The sequence below is a fragment of the Hydractinia symbiolongicarpus genome, chromosome 3 (assembly GCF_029227915.1).
Source record: "Hydractinia symbiolongicarpus strain clone_291-10 chromosome 3, HSymV2.1, whole genome shotgun sequence".
NCBI classification, from domain to species: Eukaryota; Metazoa; Cnidaria; class Hydrozoa; order Anthoathecata; family Hydractiniidae; genus Hydractinia; species Hydractinia symbiolongicarpus.
Window position 1 is genome coordinate 9090349 of NC_079877.1, and position 22831 is coordinate 9113179.

Below are 22831 nucleotides of genomic sequence, written 5' to 3' on the forward strand. Positions count from 1 at the left end.
ATGTTAGAGGTTTTTAGAAAAACTGAGAGTATCGAACGGGTAAGGTTTCAACTGAATTTTATTTCGTTATAAAACAAATCTGGATATTAAGTGGGGTATTTATTTATAGGAAATAGAATTTATTAATTAATTTCAGGAAGTACTTATATATCACCAAGATTTGTCTAACTACTTCCATGACTACAGGTTGTCAATTATTACCACAGTTCAGCTTGATTGACATCACTCTTAGTTAGAGAATGACAATTTTTTTTTTATCATATTTTTTTAAGTTTTCTGATACAGCATAGATATTCAGGAACACAGTAAAAGTAGAGATAAAGAATTTAAATATATGGCTACGAGAGTTTCTATTTTTGAATGCACTGAAAAAAATTTGAAGCAACAAGAACAGAAATTTTCGCTCTTTGATACGTCGCTGGCGCGAACAAAGCCTGAGAACGAGGTTGCTTGTCAAAATCAAACTTAGTCCCCAGTTCCCCTGTTGTTGCAAAATAGTTCTTAACAAAATTGCATTAAGACGTTTAATAGCGTGCTGGAATCTAGGTTGCCTTAATTTTTGAGTTTAAATGTTAAATCGATGGTGATATGACGACATAATCACGTTGATGTGACCATTACTAATTAGGAACATGTCTTCATTATATAAGAATGCACGTGACTAATTGTGTGATTAAAGATGCGGTTAAAACCATCCTCACTTCAAAGGTTGCCAAGAGCCGTTACGCAGGTCAAGTTCATAATAAAGGCGAAATATCTCAGAAACGAGTGCGTACTAGTGATACATGAACATGGCCAGCGTGCGTGTTTGACAGTGTGAGGGTTTATCCATGGACCTCGCCCTAAGCTTTGTATTTTGTCACTGTTTCGACAAAGAGACATAATCCTGCGGGAGGTTGATAACAAATACTTCCGTCAGCAGGCCTGAAATTTGTGGAGTCTACGGAACGATCCTTCGTTATCGCGATTTGAAGCTGACGGAAACGATCAAAAGGTTTTTTCGGTACCGTGAAGTAGACTTTGAGGAAACGATATGGTAACGACAGTAACGATTATCATAAAACCGATAAATAAGTCGAGAAACAATTTTTAATTGCCCTAACTTAGTGACAAGACCTACTCCATAGTGCAATGTATCTTCCCCCTTTATTATAAGTAATCCAAGTCACTGTGCCGACTTGGATCTGGATGGATATATAAACCATGTTGGCACTCAAACCGTATTTATAGTCATGGGAAATATCTCAAGTCATAACACTGAAACGAAGCCCATGGAACAACGTTGACAAGAATTAAAAAAAAAGAACAAATTTTCTTTATTAGAAACAATTGTGTATTTGAGCACTGTCTGAGTTAGAAGCTCCAATTCTGATGCCAGCGATTGATCGATATTCTATACGTTATAATGAGAGTTTCACTTGCCAACAAATGCTAAACTATGTCCAAATTTCCAGAGCTTGTTAAATTGATAGAAAACGATTTTGTCACCATCACGCCAGTCCTCTTTAAAAGTCTTTTCTTTATCTCCGTTCGTTATTATTACCCACATTCCAACTGTCTATATGTGCTCGAGGAAACATTTGAAAATGATCATGCTACGAAAGGAGCAAAAGCAAATGCGATATTTTTTAATCCGGTTTCCTAACGGTTGAATTCCCATGGAATTTTTTCACCAGTTAACGACAGCAGGGCTGATGTTATACTATTTGTACGAGATGTTTGGCGAAAAGGGCAATTGTATTTTTGATTTCCGAAGATTTTTAAGGGGCTAACGGCCTATTGATAATAAGACTCGTATTCTCATTCTCGCCTGCAGAGCTCTTTCAGATACTTTCGATGCTTATTTTAAAGACCCCTGGGGATGAAAATGCCGTATTCGACCCCCGTGTGCGCAAGAAAAAACAAACGTGCTACTGGCATACGAAATATTTATAAACGTAAATAAAAATGCGAAATATGTACTAGGGCTGGATTTGGATTTTCCTACGGGTTACCAACGTGTTAACATTGATATCCGCAGCTCAATTTTAGACTCCTGTAGAGCACTTCATTACGTTACACTGACGAAAAAATCCACGAGTTAACTACCAGTTTAACTTATAATAAAGTCGCATTTTGTTCCACATGGTAACCAAATTGTTTTGTGCTGGAAATGCACAAAATATGTAGAATGGGCGATCGCCTGGATTTTTTTACGGGTTAACGACTGGTATATATTGATAAAAAAACCTTTTTAGTTGAAAAGTCTACATGTGTTTCTTCCTCTTTGCTAGAGCTTTTAAGTTAAGTTATTTTTTACCGAAACTTGATCACAAAAGCAAGAATAAGTCTTTTTTCTGACAATGCTTCTTAAACAGTTGTAAAGTATGGTGATTTCATTTGGTTTGAGTACCATCCTGTGTAATAAAACAATCATTAAAAAAAAGACATTTTATTTCAAAAAATTCGTGCATCAACACAAAACGACCTAGTAACAAAATTGCTATTATTTCACAACAAAATGGAATGCGAGGTCCAATACACAAAAGTGCGGAATATATAATATAGAAACCACAAAACAGACCTCTAATCCTTTTCTTCTAGATTGCATCATGGAGGTAGATGATTACATGCGTTAAAATAAACTAATTCGCCTTGCTACTTAACTAACATTTGTATATATAAATAAATTCTACATTTTGACTATATTAAGCTTAATGCTATAGTTTTGATGTTATTTCTTTTAGATGTTCTTCTTCTGCGTCCACAGTTGAAAGGTACCCCTAAGATAAAAAAGAATGCGAACAGGTATACGAACGAACGACAAATTAAACATTACATCGAACAAACAAGCAAACAATATCCTTACATTAATTTTCGTTATCAACAACTTCCGTTTTTCCCTCGCATCTAAAAAACTGCTGTCCAAGTTCTACAGACAAAAAAGAAGGAATATGAGATATATTATTTAGAAAGTAGAGTCAGCAGTAGAAAACAGAACAAAAAATAGTAGGGTATTTTGTAAGCAGAGATTCGTTGCATTTTTTATGACTGCACAATGGCCATAATGGAAATACAAAAACGGTGAAAATAAAAGTTCTTATCTCTTTTAGTTAAAACTGAGAAACAGCTTATTCAGGGTTCCCACAGAAATTTTCTAAAACTTTTCCCTGAGCTTTCAAGAAAAGCATATAAAATTCCCTGGACATGACCCTTGAAAAGTATATTATTTTCCCTGGGTCACATAAAAAAACATATTGTTTTCCCTGGGTCTCCAAGGTAATAAACATTAAGCATACTAAGTTCAATTCCTGGTTCCCCAAGTAAAAAACAGCAGGCATTAGATATTACTAAATAGCGTCTAAAAAACTAGGGTCATTAAATAGAAACATAAATATTAGACAGTGGGAGAAATTGAAACTGAAATTGAAACATTTGGGTGTATATTATCCAGCATTTGAATACAGGTGTGTATGTAAACTTCAGCAAAAGAAGATTTATGTACTTCTGAACACTGCTAACTGCCAGAAACTGTTATTCCATTTAGCTTGATATTAGTCTGAAGTTAACTACTGCAGAACAGTTTCAAGCCCAGAAAGTGGAACATTGACTTAAGACAGGTTAGTGGGTAGCAGGCCCATCTAATAAGGTAAATGGTGCTGGTTAAAAACGTATCTTGAGAAGTTTGACTTCAGTCCAAAATAAAACAAAACGAAATGGGTTACAGTCAAACAAAAACTAAAGATCTATCCAGAAGACAAAATCAGTCCAACACAAAAACAAACAAAATAGAAACAGCCAGTTGTTTAGTCGTTTTTATTTACAAACTTTCCTCCTCTTCTCCTCTAAAACCAAGAGTGCTTCATCTAAGCTTTTTACTTGAGTTTTCAACTCAACACTTCTTCTTTTCAATGCATTTGCCTTGGTTACAAGTGACACAACGTTATCTTTATCTTTTTCAGCTTTCTCTACTGATGAAACGAATTCTTTGTCTAATGCTTCACATGTCTTCTGCAAATCATCACGTTTAGCTTTTGTGTCTCTTATTTCATCATTTAATATGCGCTTTTGATTCTCATCTCTTTCATTGCGTTTTTTCTGTCTCTGTAGTTCTATACTGTCTTCATACTTTTGTCTTGCAGAAGCTACAGATCGAAGCAGCTTGTTAGTTACCTGAATACTATCAGGTTTTAAACCATTAGCAATCATATGATCACTCACAACCTTTTTAGCTACGATAGATTCTTCTTTCATGTTTTGTCTGAGGACAGAGTTGTTAATACTAAAACTTCTTTCAACTGACGCTTGACCGTGACTTAATGTTAAGACTAATTTGATAAGAAAAGAAAGTTCCTTGATAAACATTAGATGATGTCACACTTTCATAATCATCTCTTCTGGCTGGTGTGTCGTGCAATATTTGGTAAGAACCATGGAGTATTTTCTTAATGTTCCATTCAGTAGAAACTGCAGCATTTTTGAAAGCACCATGAATAGTGTGAAGACCACAGCTACCTATGTCAATGAGTTGATGTTGTTCATTGTCAAGACGGTCTTTCTGGACTTTTTCCAAAAATTTGAAGTTAACGCTAGGTCCATCCATGGATACTTGAAACATTTTGTTTGGATCTAATTTCCCAAGCGTCTTCGTGAAATGGCTGAACAAATCTTGGTGAGCACTATGTCCAAGAAAGCTTGAGTCTAAGTAACGGATTTTAACTTTGTCATCAACAGGGTCAAAAAATCTTACTAGTACATCCATTTCACAGTTCTGAGTTACAGTATTCAAACTTTCGTCAAAAGAGACAACATAACATTCAACTTTTTTCAATGAATCATACAAGATGTCTCTAAAGTATGGGGCAATTCCAAAGTTGATGATATAATGGACTTTGGTAGGCCCAAGTTCAAATGACTGAGCAATTTTGCTGTCTGGGAACATGCATCTAAATGTTTGACCAAGGTTAGTACAAGAATTGTTAGAAAAGCCGTTAACAACTACTTTTAAGGCCCAAATTATTTCAGATTTCTGCTTTTGACTGTCTTTTAATAGCAACTCAAGTGAAGTTTCTTCTGTGGCTTTAGTCTTATGAACTGACTGAATTTGACTAGATGTAGAACCACTAGAGGTAGAATCACTAGATGTACTTGGCTCTTCAATACTAATAGGCTGTTCGCTTCTATTACTAATAGTTTTTGCTTTAAAGAACATTTGCCTTCGGTCTACATGCATTTTATGAGTTTTACCACTTGTATGACTAACTAAGGCTTGACGACCCATATTTGACAACTTGATCGTCTTATGACAAACTTTACATCGAGCCTCTGTGTTATCTTTGGTTTTTACAATCCACTCCTTAAAGTCTGGATGATCCAGCCAATCCTTTGAGAAATAGGTTTGATCTTTCATATTTTATTTTAATACACTAGAAAACAACAGAACTAAAAACTTACAAAAAATAAGAACAGAACACCATAGATTACAACAAACTGCATTACACAAGTACCAATCGCTAAACTTTTATCACTTTTTAAAATCACATGCAAGCTACAGAATAAAAAACTACATTAACAATTTGTTTATATTATAAAGAGTGTCGCCAGAAGAAAAGAGATGCTGTATCTATATAAACAAAATTAAAAGTTGCATAAATCTGTTTGGTTGAACACTATGGCTACCATTAATCATGCTGAAAAGCTAACAATGAAATAATAGTAACACAACTTCAGTTCAACTTGCTACCAAAATTTTTTTTCCCTGAGTCTCTTGCAAATGCCATATATTTTCCCTGGGTCAAAATTTTTTCCAGGTGCGTTTCCAGGTTTACCCTGAGTTTTTCAAAAAGTGGTATATTTTCCAGGTTTTCCAGGTTTTCCAGGGTCTGTGGGAACCCTGTTATTGTCAGTTGCTCTTAGGCGTCAGTTGCTGTGAGATTTTATTTTACAAACTTCAGACATGATTCTCATTACATCCTTATAAACCTTGGTAATAGTTTTAAGTTTTGATTTATTATAAATTTTTCAGATAATACTTGGTACATAAAAGATTATAAACAGATCTTCAAAAACTGTTGCTTTGTTTTCCCGTTTTCCACGAAGGGAACAAATTTGAATTAACAAATCGCGCAATGACGTCATTGAAAACATAAAAATGAATGATGTGTTGATGGGTAGTAAAAAACTGGATAACACAATTAAATATTATAGCTTAAAATGTCCTAACAACATTTCCTTGATGACTTCATCGCGTTAATGCTGACGTTAGCAAAAACTTTTACGTTAATGCTGCTTTGTTTCATGCAACATTACCACTGAATTTCATCACTTCGTTTTTTCATTCACACGTTATGAGGAAGGCGCATTTTTCAAGAATCCGGGAGTTGTCAAAAACACAGGTCTAATATGGTTAAAGGGTTATTATTAAAGGCACGACATCCGTGTATTACCAAAGTCGTCATAAAAATGCACACGTTTTGCAGCAATAACACTTTTGTAAATCAGCAGTTCATTCTTACCAAAGCATCTAAAGATTCTAAATTTTTCATCAGTCCTTCGCCGAGGTACTTTACTCTCTTCGTCAATTTGTTAAACGATTCGTTTTCTTGTTCTTTTTCTAAGTAACCCTACAAAACAAGACTAAAAATTAACAGGTAAACAAAAAGAGAGATTTTCTATTAAATAGGGAATTTTAGTGTCTTTTAACATCGCCTCTCCCCGTCGATTGGTGGTTCATTACAAGTTTAGAAAAAGATATGATGCGCTAAAATTGTATATTCTAGATCTCTATCTGTAACGCAAAGCCAGATGGTAAGAGAATAAAATAGTATTGAAAAAAACATTCCCCTAAATAATTTCAAATTCACATTAAACAGCGTTCAACTCATACCTGCTCGACACCGGTTATTTCTTGTTTAATTTCTTCGAACAGTCTCCAAAGTTCTTCTGTTTGTCTACCAATTTTTTCAATGCTAGTTATATTTTGCTGCTCGGCCATATCGAACTAAAATAATCAAGTAAAGAGTTTTCAATGTTCAGTTCTTTAAGAAGGACATGTGCTTCATCTAATTCTTTAAATTTTATGAAGACGTTGCAATGACATCCTCGTAAATCGAAACCAATATAGCGCAACTGGTTTAGTGTTCTGCAAAATTTCCATACATACTCTTGGAAGCCTGATTGTAGGGTCAATTTTTTTTAATAAAAATCTTTAACAACATCATAAAGAACAAAAATACCTTTTTACCAATAACCATGACTTTGCTCTTGGATGTTATTCCAAGATCACTTAAAGTTGATGAAAAATCCGTCAGTGTTTTTCCTGTAAACAAAAATTTTTGATTTTTTAATCTTATTACAATATAAAAACTAATCTATAATTCCATAAAACATGATTTTAAATTTTCGTCCATGCAAAAACATTTAGGAGGTCCTAAATTCAGAAATTCGAGGTAACATATTTTTTTATGTTACACAACGTATCAAGAAGAATTCGACAGATAATTTTTTTTCTCTTAAGTTTTCTGCTAACTCTAAAATTTTTATTGAACTGTTTTAGCAAATACAACTTTTCTACCTTAAACACTGCAAAGAAAAAAAAATTTTCTACCTTCAACACTGCAAAGAGAAAAGATTTTCTACATAGAACACTGCAAAGAAAAAAGATTCTCTACCTTAAACACTGCAAAGAAAAAAGATTTTCTACCTTAAACACTGCAAAGAATAAAGATTTTCTACCTTAAACACTGCAAAGAAAAAATGTTTTCTACCTTAAACACTGCAAAGAAAAAAGATTTTCTACCTTAAACACTGCAAAGAAAAAAGATTTTCTACCTTTAACACTGCAAAGAAAAAATGTTTTCTACCTTAAACACTGCAAAGAAAAAAGATTTTCTACCTTAAACACTGCAAAGAAAAAATGTTTTCTACCTTAAACACTGCAAAGAAAAAAGATTTTCTACCTTAAACACTGCGAAGAAAAAAGATTTTCTACCTTAAACACTGCAAAGAAAAAATGTTTTCTACCTTAAACACTGCAAAGAAAAAAGATTTTCTACCTTAAACACTGCGAAGAAAAAAGATTTTCTACCTTAAACACTGCAAAGAAAAAATGTTTTCTACCTTAAACACTGCAAAGAAAAAAATATTTTCTACTTTAAAAAACCCCAAAGAAAAAAGATTTTCTACCTTTAACACTGCAAAGAAAAAAGATTTTCTACCTTAAACACTGCAAAGAAAAAAGATTTTCTACCTTAAACATGGAATGTGAAATGCGAAAAAAATCAAATAAATAAATTAAAATTTTAGTACCAGCACTTGTACTAGCATAGTGCATCAGCTTAGCTTTATTTTCCATGTGTTCATAACTCAAATATAAAATTCTTTACTAATTTTCGTTTTATTAAATGATGAAACTAAAAAGCACTAATTGAAGGACTTGATTCAAGATGAATTTTAATTTTAAGTTTATGTGAATTATTTATTAACTGAGTTGGATTATAAATATTTAATTTCTTTATCAATCTATTTTAGGCATATTCTTTTGTTTTTGAAAAATTATTAAATCTAGCTTATTTTGAATGTTCTTCTTCCGTCCTTCAATAGCAGAAAACATGGACAGGAAGATCCTAAAATTAAAACAATAGATTATATATCGATACCACATCAGATACATAATTGAATTTCCGCGCCCGAGTAGGAAATTCTTTAAAACCGTCGTTTTTTTCTTTCGGAGCATTTTTTGAGAAAAAATCGACCCTGGGATTACACGTTCCTCCGTCACAGATGTAAACTTCGTACCCAAGCTGCCTAACTACTGGGAAGTCATCTAAATGACTTTTCAGGACAAAATTGGTATTTGTTTTCGACAAAATTTGGCAGAGTTAACATAAAAAGTATGCTGAACATAATGGTGACATAATAATTTTGATTTTTGTCACCTAAATGTCATTTTAGGCCAAAATTGGTCCAAAATTAAAACTACTTTATTTTTAACAAAATTTGGCACAGTAAACAAAAAAAGTATGCTGAATATGATGGTGACATCAAAATTTTGTTTTTTTGCCACCTTAAATGCCATTCTAGGCCAAAATTGGTCCAAAAATTAAAACTACTTCATTTTCAACAAAAATTGGCAAAGTTAACAAAAAAAGTATGCTGAACATAATGATGACATAAAAATTTTGATTTTTGTCACCTAAATGCCATTTTAGGCCAAAATTGGTCCAAAAATTAAAACCACTTTCATGCATCAAAACTCTTCGAATGTTTGGCCAATAACACAACGAATTAGCAGGTTGTCATCAAATATTTCGGTAGCGAGCGGAAATTCTTAGAGCCCCCAGGGCTTCTTGTATTTTTATGAAAACAAAAACTTTTATTGTGTGTGAAAATTTTCATTGTCTGCCAATTTCAATGCAGTATATGTATTGGTGTTGTTTACACAGTATGGACGTTTTAAAAACAAACAAAAAATTAAATTTGTTTTGAAGCATGTAACAAGAGCAATCTCATCGTTATTACTTGTGAACCAGTATGTTAATCTGCTTTTTTTGGCCTGCTTTCATTGAACATAAAAATAATTTTTTGAGGGAAATATTTGTTAAAATAATTTAGACCAGCTAAATGGGCCCCAAGATTTTTCTAAAACATAATTTTAGGAGGAATAAATTTCTGATAACGACAAATACAGTCTGTCATTCACAGTGGAAAACACACTATTGGAAAGTATATATCGATTTTGTTTTTTTGTGTTCTGCCAGTCAAATTCAGATAAACAGGCAACTTCACAATATTAACCAGAACAGTTTTTTTTGTCAATCTAACTTTATTTTAAAGTAGACATAAAAAATTACCTTGTGTTATTACGCTATTAAAAATATGCTAGATTTTTTTTGTTTTTTTTGAGCGTAAAAAGATTATTGAAACAAATACATGTAAGAAAAGTTGAAAAGAAGTGTTCAAATTTTAGACAGTTTTTTTAGAATCTGTTCTAATAATAACCCAGTTCTGCATGCTGATATTACTTTGTTTCGAGTGGGTCTTATATATAAAATATGTTAAGAAATAGCATCGTTTCTAGGTTAATTTTAAGAAAATTAAAGTTTATGAAAAAAAGGTTTTCTAGTATAAACAAGAAGCAGTGAAGTGAAGTGACAGAAGCCTGTGACTTAAAAAATTACTGCTATCTGCAACAAAGAAATACTAAATAAATAAATAAATAAATTAAATACATAAATAGATATCTAAAATAAATGCACATAAGTTCTGTTTGGTTATAATCTATTTGCACTTGCTGATAATATGATTACATGATGTGTGATCTATTAAGATACCCTTCCTAATTATATTCAATGATTTATTTATAACCATAATTTGAACATATTTTAAGAAATTATATTGGTACTACGATATATTTTGTAATATACAGTTATTAATATATTATAAACAAATTATAAACTTCTATTGGTATATTTCACCTTCAGAATCAATATTGAAAACTACTTCAGGTGTTATCATTAACTTCTTATGTACACTTTACCATTTTCGAAAAAAAAAGGCATTTCCGCTGAGAGTACAATCTGCTACCAATGACATCAGTTCACTTTCTTGCCTATTTACATTCCGCTGTCATATTCTAAATATTGACCATCACATAAGCGAACATGCGTTGTGGCGCAAATTACCTGGATTGCAACCTCCTTTCTTTGTAACTACTACTTTTTTCCAACCAAATTTAAAACACACATATTGTAAGTTTCTCTGTGGTAATTTGTGCAAATTTATAATAATCTTGTTGTACTCACCTTTGCAAATAAGTTTCTGTTTGTGCTGTGGAACACCACATTTTCTAGCAACTGCATCTGAAAAATCTTTTAGTGTAACTTTATGTGAAGGTGGCACCTCAATGATGATTTCATGCTTTTTTGAATCTAAAAACAAAAAATAGAAAGACAAGTAGTTACTCCTTACTGATATGCCTTGTAGACGCAAAGCATTTTATTCAGGAAATGACTTGCCTCCTTACTCAGATAATGCTATACCTTATGTCATAATATAGTTCATTTGCACCCTATTACCAAATATGAGGAGAGTGTAAAAATGCAAAATTTTGAGTGAATTAATCTTTGCCTCTAATAATTTGCATACATATTTGAATTAGATTAATAGGATTTTCTTATACACATGTATTCACCAAGCAGAATAGGTATCCCCTTAGAATCATACTTCATAAAGATGATAATAGGAACAGGCTTTTCTTAATGATAGTTGATTGAAATATAACCAAGTAAATATATTGATATATTAACAACCTCTATATTGCTGTCATACATCTTTTTCATTCATTGCATTCGGGATCCAAAAAAATATTTACACTTGGGGGCTCATCTCCATTGTATGTACAGTTAGAAGTTAGCTCTTAAAATTTTGTTGTCTCAGTATTTTGTTGGTAATTTTGGCGGTATACCCAATCCTTACCCACAAAGCCAAAAGCAATTTTTAGTCTTTCTGTTTTTATGTGGTTCAATTTTTTCAAATAATACATATTCCTTTTGTGTTATTACATATTTTACCTTGTTGATGTACCTAGCCTAAGAGAACTAAATGGGACAACACTGTACAAAAACTTTTTCTTTAGAGGGTTACATATAACCCAAAGAAATCACACACATGATTAAGTTTTTTAGAGGTTGTATATGAAAAAATAGGGATTGCATCACAAGATTTAATTTAAGGGGTCAATGTGATGATAAGTTACGTTATATTAAAAAATGACGCTTTTGCAAGGATGTCATTGAAATAAAAAAGGAACAGAAAATAATAACCTTAGACTGCCCCACCTCAATTAAACAGTAAAATATTTTATAATCTTCAAAAATTAAATTTGAAAAGTGATCTCCATTAAAATTTTTCATATATATTAGAGATTGAAGTTTTGGTCCGGAAGATTATTTCACACTTTTGCAGCTCTAGAAGGAAGGCTCTTTTGCGAAATTTTATGATGACCAAGGGAAGTGTAAGCCTCTGAAGCTCCTCTAGTTTAGTTTTGTGGCAGTTTTTGTCAGAAGGAATTTTGAATGCATGTAATCAGGAGCAATGTTATTTATGTTTTTTTTAAACCAACACAGCCTTGTTTTTTGATGAGCAAATTATTTAAAGAGTATGATCTGGTTTTTCTAATAAAGGTACGGTTACATTATATTCAGTTTTTAAGTTTTCACACGTCCTTACGTGGCAACAGGCAACCAGTCTGCACAAAACAACCAGAATACCAGCAGCAAACCAGCAGGCAACAGCAAATGATCAGAAAGTCTACTTGGTGGAGCAATAATAAATATATTTTTTCTTCTACTCTTTTATTTTAGCTGTGGGTTTTTTATGTAACTAAGTTAAGTATATGTACATCGAAGAAGACTTTTAGATAAATTTATATTGATTAATTTGTAATTACTTTTTCAATGGAAACATTATTTTAGCCTAGGTGTTTTTTACCTTTTAAGTACACTAGTGTTTTTTCAAAGCCAAACACAACAAAGATTGATGATCTATGACCTAGCGGTAGCATCACTATCATCCTAATTCTTAATTTTTTGGTTCAAGTTTTAACCTCCCCCCTCCCCCCACCTAACATTAAACTTTTTTCACACAAAGTTATACATATATTTTTTACAGACGTGAAAATTCTTTTAACACAAAAAGTATCAAAATGGGGAATTCTTATGTAAGTCAGTGATTTATTTCTTTTTTAATCAACTACAAACAACGATTGGCGGTTATCATTCTTCTATCCTGCTACAAACATTTCTCAGAAATCCTAATTCCCTGAAGCAGTAACAGATTCTGACTTTTGATTACTCTTAATAAGACAAAAAAAGAATTGTTGCCATTCGCAAAATATTTTTCTTTTCAAATAAAGCGATTTTTTATTTTTTGCTCAAAATTTGTCCAAAAATTACAATTCGCAAAAGTCTTTGACGCGAAATTCCTGCCTGATTGTTTTTGTCCCCAAAGTAATAGTTCATAAAATTAATGTATTACTTGACAATTGTTCCCAGTTACGGTCTCCACTAATGAAAGGACAAATACAAGACAAAGAAATGGTGCAAAGAACCTTTACTATGAAAATACTCATGGTTTTTCTGGGATACTAAAAAGATTAATTCTGTTTTCTTTGGAGAGAAGGAAAACGGTATGGTAACGGTAATTTACATCTGAAAAGTGATTAAAACATAGTACCAAACTTTGGTGAAAAAAGGCATCACATTGAACACTAATGATCGTTTGGGTCAAAAATGTGTTGTTCCTGTAGTGAAAAAAGGGCCATTTTATAAGATTCGTTGCGCTAGCTTAGCTGTTTAAGTTATATGATTGTTTAATGGCCTACCAAAGGCAATACACAACCTGTCTGTTTGCAGCCTAGACTGTTTCAAGTCGAAGTTGGATTGCTTTCTTTCTACTGTTCCTGATGAGCCACTGATACCAAATTAGTTCAGTTTAGAAACTGAACATAATTTGACATGATGAAGTTGGATGCGTGAAGATCTTACAAAATCTACTTCAAAGTAAGTATTCATTAAATCCACCCATTTGTGCTATGGACTTTCCGAATGTTTTATTTTTTGAGCATTTTTCAGTGTGATTTGTTCTTATTTCGTTCTTAATAATAAAAACAAAACAGTTTACCTTTCTTTTGTTCTTATTTAGCAAGTAAGTGCTTATATGAGACAATCTGTTTTACTGCTAATGGAGCTTTATAATTGTATTTGTGTATAATTGGGGCAATATAAATACTATTTGACCATAAAGAAACAATCCCAAGCACGAGTAAGATGTTTCATAGTATGTACCACAAGGCACAAGAGTTTGGCAGGCAAACAATCTTTTTTTTTTCATATGCTTGAAAAAGGTCAGAGAGTTACTTCCTTTGTTGACTAGCAGAGTCTTGTCAATTGAGATAAAAGTTAGGTTATATGAGGCCTATGTAGGAAGTGTAATGTTGTACGGTAGTGAGACATGGGCAGTGAAGCAGGAAGATCTTGACCGTTTAGAAAGGAATGATATGAGAATGGTTAGGTGAATGTGTAATGCCAGTCGGAGAGACAGAAAGAGTTCAGATGAGCTAAGAAGCAGGCTAAGTATCAGTAGAATTATAGATGTTATCCAGATAGGGAGATTGAATTGACTGGGGCACTTGGAAAGAACGGAGGAGGATAATTGGGTAAAAAAGTGTAGAGACTTGATAGTTGAAAAATCGGAATTCTTTTTTTTACACAATTAGTTACAATTAGTTAATTAGTTACGAAAGGTTATTTTCAAACTATATATCCTTATTTTTTTGTTACAACACATTTGTCACGATTTTATAGCTAAAATACTATTATCATCACCAAAAATATTAAGGCTCAACAATTCCTCTTTAAAATAAAATTCATTAATAATTAATTAGTTTTGCCGAATATAGCTTAAGTCTACCTCCTTGCCAATTTGTACAGAAAGAAATGACGTAATTATTAAAGAGAAACATTAATAACAGCAAAGATGATGCATTATGTAGAATTTTAATACAATCTTCATTATGTTACACTGCACAAGCTTTAACTTTTGATAGCATTATTGTTTTACCTTAAAAATTTTAGACATGCTTTGAATTGGCTGGGGATTAAATTGGCTGGGGCACTTGGAAAGAATGGAGGAGGAAAATTGGGTGAGAAAGTGCAGAGACTTGATAGTTCCTGGGGCAAAGCCCAAAGGCAGACCGAGAAAGACTTGGCAGGAGGTTATAAGGACAGACTTGATACAGAGGAAGTTGAGTTTAGATCTAACACAGTCGAGATCAGATTGGAAGAGGGTCATTACTATACCCCGTCCAACCCATGCTAGCATGGAAAACAGATGTTAAGCTGAGAATGATGATGATGATGATAGACTCACCCTTCTTTTTTATATTAAAACTTTTCAGATATCAATATCAAAAGGTTGTCTGCTTCGTCTTTTCTCTAATAATGGAACCATACTGCTGGTTCGTTGTTAGCGTTGTTAATCATGCAGCCATGATACGGTGTGCAGAAATCTTTTTATTCAGAATATTTTTTTAACAGCGTTTGATGCAGCAGGGGATGCTAAAAAAGAATCTTTTGAAAAAAACAAAAGGCTATTGTTAAAAAAGTATGAATGAAGAAAAAAACTTTGCACACCGTTTATTCATGGGTTAGCCCAAGGTTCATTTAAAAACAGAAGCTGATGAAAAATAACGGGACTGTAAAAAGTTGGAGCTCGTAGAAGCAGATTTTTTTCTTGCTTATAATACATTTTTAAATAGAAATTTCTGCTGAGTCGGCAATTTTGGTGTTAAGTTAAGGTCATTTTATTATGTATTAAGGCCTATATATATTTTTAGAGAAAAGTAAAAAAAATGGAGAAATAAGACACTGAGTAAATAAGTCAGCTTTATATTTGGATAGCCATAAAAGGGTTACTGCCACCTTAAGGAAACTTTGCTCAGAAGTAAAAAGAAAAATTTGCTTGTGCACTAACTTTTCAAAATTTTCATAGAAATTAGCAAAAAAGAGACAGGAAGGTACTTTGTAGCATCTGTTTTCAGCATCTTAAAATAGGCTGGACCTTTTCACTAAATACAAATTTGTTAAAAAGACTTGGATAAGGATTTAATAAAACTGGTGATCCTGTTTTACTAGTCACAAGGCGTTTCCATTGGATTTATTTAGCTTTAGTAAACTAATAACTTTTTCAACACTTACAGGGATAAGCATATTTCGAAAAATTTTACAGTTTAAAATAGCAATAGTGCTTGCTCGGCTTAGATAGATAGATAGATATTTTTATTTATCAATAGCAGTTATATATATACAATTAAAATTAAAAGAAAATAAATATAAAGAAAAAGAAAATAAATATCATAATTAGTCAGGGTAACAAAATTAAAATATATAATGCTATTGAAGGGAGACCATACCTAATAGCATAAAGCTAAGGCAAAGGGTATGGCCACCCTTGGACAATTACAGTAAACGATACGAGACGCACAAAACAACACACACATAAAAGTGGGTCAAATGATAAACAGCCATGCGGGAAAATGGCCAAGTCTGACAATTCAGGAAGGATTAGTAAGAGGAAACAAAGTACTTTTTCAGATCACTTTTAAGATTAAAATAATCAAGGGAAACAAATTTTCTAGTCATTAAAGACTGCAATTTATTCCAGGAATTAATGGCATTAAATCTAATTGAGTTTTTACCAAAAGAAATAGTATTAAAGGTAGGGAGATTGATCAAACCAATTTTCTCTGCCCGAGTGCCTTGAGCATGGGTGAAGTCAACCGCAAATGTATTAAGGATAGAAGCAGGCAATTTTTCATGAAATAGTTTATGTAAAAATAGAATATTGTGACATTTGACAATATCAGAGAATTTGAGGAGCTCAAGATTACCATACAGGTGACTGGATGATGCTCTTCGAGATTCAAAAGACATGAGTCTAATAGCAAAATTTTGCAAAACAGTAATACGATTAACATCAAGACTGTTTGGCTGACCCCAAATTTGATTACAATATTGCAAGTGTGAATGAAAAATGGCATAGTAAACTAGAATAAAAACATTTAAAGGCACAAAGTGACGAAGTTTAGCTAAAGCTCCATTGGCCCTCTTGAGCTTGGCAACAGTATCATTGATCTGAGACTTCCAGCTTAAATCAGAATCTAATAGAACACCAAGATATTTAATACAATTACTAGGTATAAGCCTTTTACCATTGATAAAAAGCCTAAAATCGTAATTAAGAGGTTTCCGTGTATGTTTAAAAACAATGTACTCAGTCTTACTAGCATTAAGAGAAATTTTATTGGCATTGAGCCAATGGCAAAGAAGCTTGAGGTCAAAATTCATTTGTTTGGCCAGTTGTTTCAAAGATTTACTGAAGTTTAAGAGATTGGTGTCATCAGCAAAGTGATGCACCAAAGAAAAATTAATTGAACAATGCAGGTCGTTAATATAAATTAAAAATAAAAGAGGTCCTAAAACAGAGCCCTGAGGGACACCATGCCTGATAAGATTACTAGTTGATATATTTCCATTGATGGATACAAACTGTTGACGTCCTGTTAAGTAAGACTTAAATAGTGAGAGTGGGGTACCACGAATTCCATAGTGAAAAAGCTTTTTAAGCAAAATTTCATGATCAACCGTATCAAAAGCCTTTTGAAGATCAATGAACACTCCACATGCATAATTTCCTTTATCAAGAGCATCCATAATTTTTTGAGAGATGTTCAGAAGTGTTTGAGAAGTCGAGTAATTTTTCCTAAAGCCAAATTGATGCTTGTAGAGGGCGTTGTTTGCTTCGAGAAAACCATACACTCGTTTGTATATGATTTTTTCATATATTTTATCAATATTTGAGAGTAAGGATATAGGTCGGTAATTTGTTAATTCTAATTTGGACCCTTTTTTATAAATAGGGATGGTCTTGGCAGTTTTTAGGTTTGTAGGAAAAATACCAGTTGTGAAAGACAAATTAATAAGTTTTGAAAGTGGTATAGATAATTCAGATTTAACAAGAGTTAAAATATGGGCAGGAATACTGAATGGCCCAGAAGATTTACCAGGGTCAAGGGAAGAAATGCAATGCAGAACTTCTAAATCATCAGTTGGTGAAAGAAACATCGAATTAGAAGTAGAATTTTTTAGAAAAGAGGAGAAATGTTTTCGAGTGAACGGGATATTCATTCTGATGTTATCTGCAATTGAAGCAAAGTAATCATTAAAAGAATTAGCAATTGTCACTGGATCAGTTACAACAGAGTTATTAATGTTCATACAGGTGGGAGAAGCAGAAACAGAAGAACGAACAGAAATAATATTTTTAACCCCTTTCCAAATATTGCCAATATTTTTTTGGTTATTGCTGAAATATTTATTGAGGAAATTACTCTTACTCATTCTACATAGAGATACAATTTTGTTGCGGTACTTTTTAAAACTCTCTAGCAAGGAAGACTTTAAAAGTGGATCTTTCTCTCTTAAAAAGCATTTATGCAGATGGTCTCTTTTGATTATTGAGGTAAGGATACCATTAGTAATCCAAGGATTGGATTTTTTTTTTCTTTTTTTGTTGCATGTTTTTTTTAGAGGAGCATGATTGACCAATAGACTGTTGATACAATTGTAAAAATTGTTAAACGATAAGTTGGGATCATCTACATTCAATTGTAGGATATCATCCCAATTTTTATTGTGAAGTTCGGTGAGAAAGTCATTGTGATGAAATTTCTTCCAATCATGAACAAATATATCATCAGAGGTGTGCAAAGGATTGATTGCAGACAAGTTTTTTAAGACTAAGAACTGAGGGAAATGGTCAGATATTGAACTTATAATATTACCAGACACAGTGTCCCACTTGGCTGAACTAAAATAAATATTATCAATAATCGTGCTAGAAACTTCAGTAACTCTTGTGGGAAGAATTATATGCGGGAGTAAGTTAAATTGCGAAGTAATATCGATGTAATCGGACACTTCATCGAGGGATGTCTGTAGATGCATCCAACAATCATGTTTCTATCTTTGGCCCGTATAATTTCAATGAATTTAGATTCAAGCTCCTTGCTTTTATATGCAAGAGTATCCAGGTCGGGACGTTCAATAAATTGCAAGTGATTAGGGATGTACAAAAGAGCACCACCCTTTTCACCTTCAGTAGGTGTGTGCGTGAAGGAATAACCCGATAGATCGCAGTTAATAGGTGGGATTTTAGTCTGGAATTTGGTCTCAGTGATACCAATAACACTGGAATTGGCTGGTAGAGCTCAGACCCTCAATTGGGTAGAGCTCAGAACCTAATTGGGTCTGCGTAGCTTAAAATTAGCATTAAACACTCTAGAACTCCCCCATCTAAGCCATGGCCCCTCCTGGAAATAATAGACAGGGTGTATCCCTGTATGTTTGTGAGGCTAGCCAAGTAAAATATGCACATCTAGCTATCTCTTCTAAAATATGCAAATAAAGAAGAGAAGAAAGAAGTTATGGTTTCAAAAGAAAAACTTTGACAACAAGCAAAGAAGTGTTAAGTTCAGGAGAAAAATGTCAAAACACTAAAGAATACTAAAAAATAAACATAAAAGAAAAAAGGTTTTATTACCGTGGACAATCGCGAACTTCTCACGCAGCTTTACACCCGACATTTTGATTTTTGGCTTCTTTTCTCAGTTAAATTTAAAATGCGATGGGGGGTTATCGAGGTGAAACAAACATTCGTTTCGTTTCAGCGATCATGCGCTTACATTTTTCAGCTCACTTTTTAACTAAAACTCAATCAAAGTTAGCTCGCTACCTAGCATTACTTTCACTTTACTCTTTGTCTAGCTAACAAATCAACCTTTGCAACGTTTACTTAAAGCCTACTGTTAAAGTGAAGAGTAATTTCTGTATTGTATATAAAAGAGTCCCGTTGAATTTTTATAGAAGAAACGTTTTTTACTCTCCTATTCGTCACAGGCACTGGCTTACCATACAAACTCAGGCATGCATGGCGCCAACTTTTTTTGCCCAGCAGTCCTAAGAATGAAAGAAGAAACTGCTGGACCACACGACGGGTTTAAATCTTGCATATCTGGCTGGCTGTAATAATTTCTTACCTAGGCCTAGGTAAGAAATGCTGTAATTCCCTTTTAGCCTATAGGCTAAAAGGGAATTACATCATTGCTTCTAGACCCAACAGAGTTACCTTTTTGGCAAACTAGGTAAAGTGCATTAAAATACCTATGGCATAGGAAAGAGAGATTCACTAAGGCTGAGCAATACTACTAAAATTTTTTTTGTAGTCTCATACCTGCTAATTTATAATAATCGTTTGATCTTATATAGGTGGCCATCACCTGCATTAGTATTTATACTATCTGATGATCTTCCCGTAGGTATTTATTTAATGTAAAATATACAGTTATCTCACAGGAAATAAATACAATACCCTTCACATATGCTTAAAATTCTTGTAATCTTATTTGAGCCTGAAAATAAGTATTTAATAGAACATGTCTAAATGCACATAAAGTTTCACAAAAAATTTATGATTTATTTTTATTTTTATGGTTAGAGCCTTGATTGTTTACTTTCTCTTTAATTCACCTTAACAGTGTTATAACAATATTGTTAACCCCTGTGCTCTCACTCATAATAATTATTAAACAAACTGCTACGGCTATAGTAAACAAACTTTAAACACAAATAATTGGGAATTTTATTTTACCATGTTTAGTATTTAGGTTAAGTAAATTATCAGTTTCCAGTTAGCCTCCGTTAGTTAGGGTCACTCACGTCTGTTGTGCTCAACCGGCGTTCACCTCAACGGTGTCTTCTTGTACTGTTCCAATACCTGCAAAGGGTAGTGGAATAGATGTAGCATTCTTAAGGACTGTCAGGAGATTGTTGTTCAGGTCTTGATTCTGTTGCATATATAAGACCTGGGGCTCATCAGGTACAGTCTGAAGAAAATTGTCAAGATAGGTTTTAAACTTCCCTACTATGCGTCCAATCGAGTTAAATCTCTTAGCTTTCTGGGAAGAGAGTTAAAGGATAACGAAAAGATAAGTGCAGAAGGGAGTAGTGAAGGAAGAAGAGAAGAAGAATCATAGATTTTTCGCAACAAACTTGATTGTACTAATTCGAGTACTTCGAAGAAGGTGACCATAACTGTGAGCAATATTCTAGATGAGGTACAACTAGTGATCTCCATAGTATAAGCATAACAACTGGTTTTCTTGATTGAAACACTGGAAGGATCCAGCTTGACAATCATTTTCCTTTTTCATTGTTGATATAAATCATGAAGGTACAGTGCTCAGAATTACTCCTGAGTCCTTAACTTAATTCTTGGTTGTTATGGTTTCTCCGGATGGTGACTTCTAGGTAGATTGCTTCAGTTCATGGTTTTTACCGTATTGTAATAATTCAAATTTTGTTTCATTAAAAAACATATTGTTGTGATTTGCCCAGGCATAAATGTGGTTCAGTGACATTTTAAGATTCTCTGAATCGTTAGGGGTGAGTATGTGTTGATGCAAGTGTGTGTTGTCCGCAAAACTTAGAGGAGTGTGCTTTGACGAATGCTTTTATCGATATCATACGAGAGTGATAAAGAGAACATGCACTGGTGAAGAGATGCTGCCATTTGCATAGACCATTTGAGACCGTTTTTTCCTGAATGCTGTTATCCAATCTAGAATTTATCCTTGTATGCCTAGTTTTTAAACTTTTGTCGAATGCCTTTGCAAGGTCAAGATAAGTTACGTCTACATTTTTACATTCTTTGCGGGTTTGATAATTGTTCTTTGCAATTAAGGAGAAGCAGTCCTGGAAAACCATCTGGATTTGGAGCTGAGTTTAAGAACAATTTACTTATTGCATCTTTGATATCTTCTTGAAGAATGTTGGACGCATAAATTTTGTATTATTCGCATTCGAGAATATTATGAGTTAATCTTTAAAAATGCTGGAAGTTAAGACTGAGAGAGTCGCTGGTTCAGACATTTGGTTCTTGTGTTTGGGGTTGACGAGTTTAAACGTCCCCCACTTGTCTCCAGCATGAAAAAAAATGACACAGAGTATGCGCACATGTTTATAAAATGATTAGGGTAAGTAAAAATACACTGAAATTTTTTCTTAACACGATGCGGGTTATACAAAGGTGCGGGTAAGTAAAACACATTGATTGGAATTTTATTCGGGTTATACGAAGGTGCAGGCTATCTGATAGCATCTAGTTTATAACTCCCTAAAAAAGCTGAACTGCGGGTTATACGATGTGCGGGTTATATATCGGAAAATACAGTACTATTAATTATTAAAAAATACATTGCTTTTTATTCCCTGAAAAGAATCTGAAAAGTGAATTCTTTAACATCTTGATTATATAATTGATTTCATTTATTTTTTGTGGTTGATAAATATATTGCTCAGCCTTATGAATATGAAAAGATAGTTAAAAATAATATGCCTGAAGTAAATCAAAATTGAAAAAGAGTATTTTTTAAACTGAATTGTTTATTTTTTTCTTTAATTTGCAAAAAAGTGATTTTGGTATTATTTTTAATAACTGCATTTCCATAATGAGTGCTCTTTCTTAAAGTTCTAAAATTAAATGAGCATTTATGAGCATCTTTATATAAATATGATATCTAGATAAATTCCACAAATACTTTGCTGGGATCCCAATTTAAAATAATAAATTCAGTAAAAAATTATATGGCATTAATTAAATCATTAATTTATGTAGTCGAAAATTAATTTAGAACTAAAAATTAGTTTAGAACATTAAATTAGAATTAATTTAATGAAGAACAATAAAAAAGCTCCGTCAGTTGTGTTAATACAAAAAACATTCCTCTTTTGTGTATTTACTACTAATCCACACAGCAAAAATAACTGACATCAACAACTCTTTTCTGACATATTGGGCCTCTTAGTTTACAATGCAATCTAGTACATCAAAAAAGTGACAAATATGACATAATATTTCAAAAACCAGTCAACTTTGTGATCATTTTGAAATACCACAGACATACATTAAGTCATCCATATTAGCAATATTTGGAGAATGTTAGATCTGCATTTTTTCCTCAAATAATTATTTTCCCAAAGATTGTCTTGTTTTTATTATAAATAATTCTTATTGTTCTCCTGGCTTTATTACCTATGATGCGCTAAAAAGTCATACTAATCAACAGTATTGAGAGGCAAAATATGTGCTTTAATTATTGTTTTTATTTTTGTGCTTTGATCATCATGGTTTGTAACCTTTGCCAAAGTGATATGTTCCTGGTTTAGGCAAAAATCAG

At 32.8% G+C, this 22831-nt stretch overlaps 1 protein-coding gene across 1 annotated transcript; it reads right to left on the minus strand.

The window, feature by feature from the left end:
- Positions 1 to 1911: 1911 nt before the first annotated feature.
- LOC130635561 (BAG family molecular chaperone regulator 1-like) lies at positions 1912 to 19368 on the minus strand. Its single transcript, XM_057444921.1, has 7 exons — positions 19138 to 19368; positions 10782 to 10907; positions 7215 to 7297; positions 6866 to 6979; positions 6495 to 6602; positions 2849 to 2911; positions 1912 to 2762 (listed from the first exon to the last, which is right to left on the minus strand). Exons 1-7 carry the CDS (start codon positions 19178 to 19180, stop codon positions 2700 to 2702), a joined length of 600 nt encoding a protein of 199 aa, XP_057300904.1. The 5' UTR covers positions 19181 to 19368; the 3' UTR covers positions 1912 to 2699.
- Positions 19369 to 22831: the final 3463 nt, after the last annotated feature.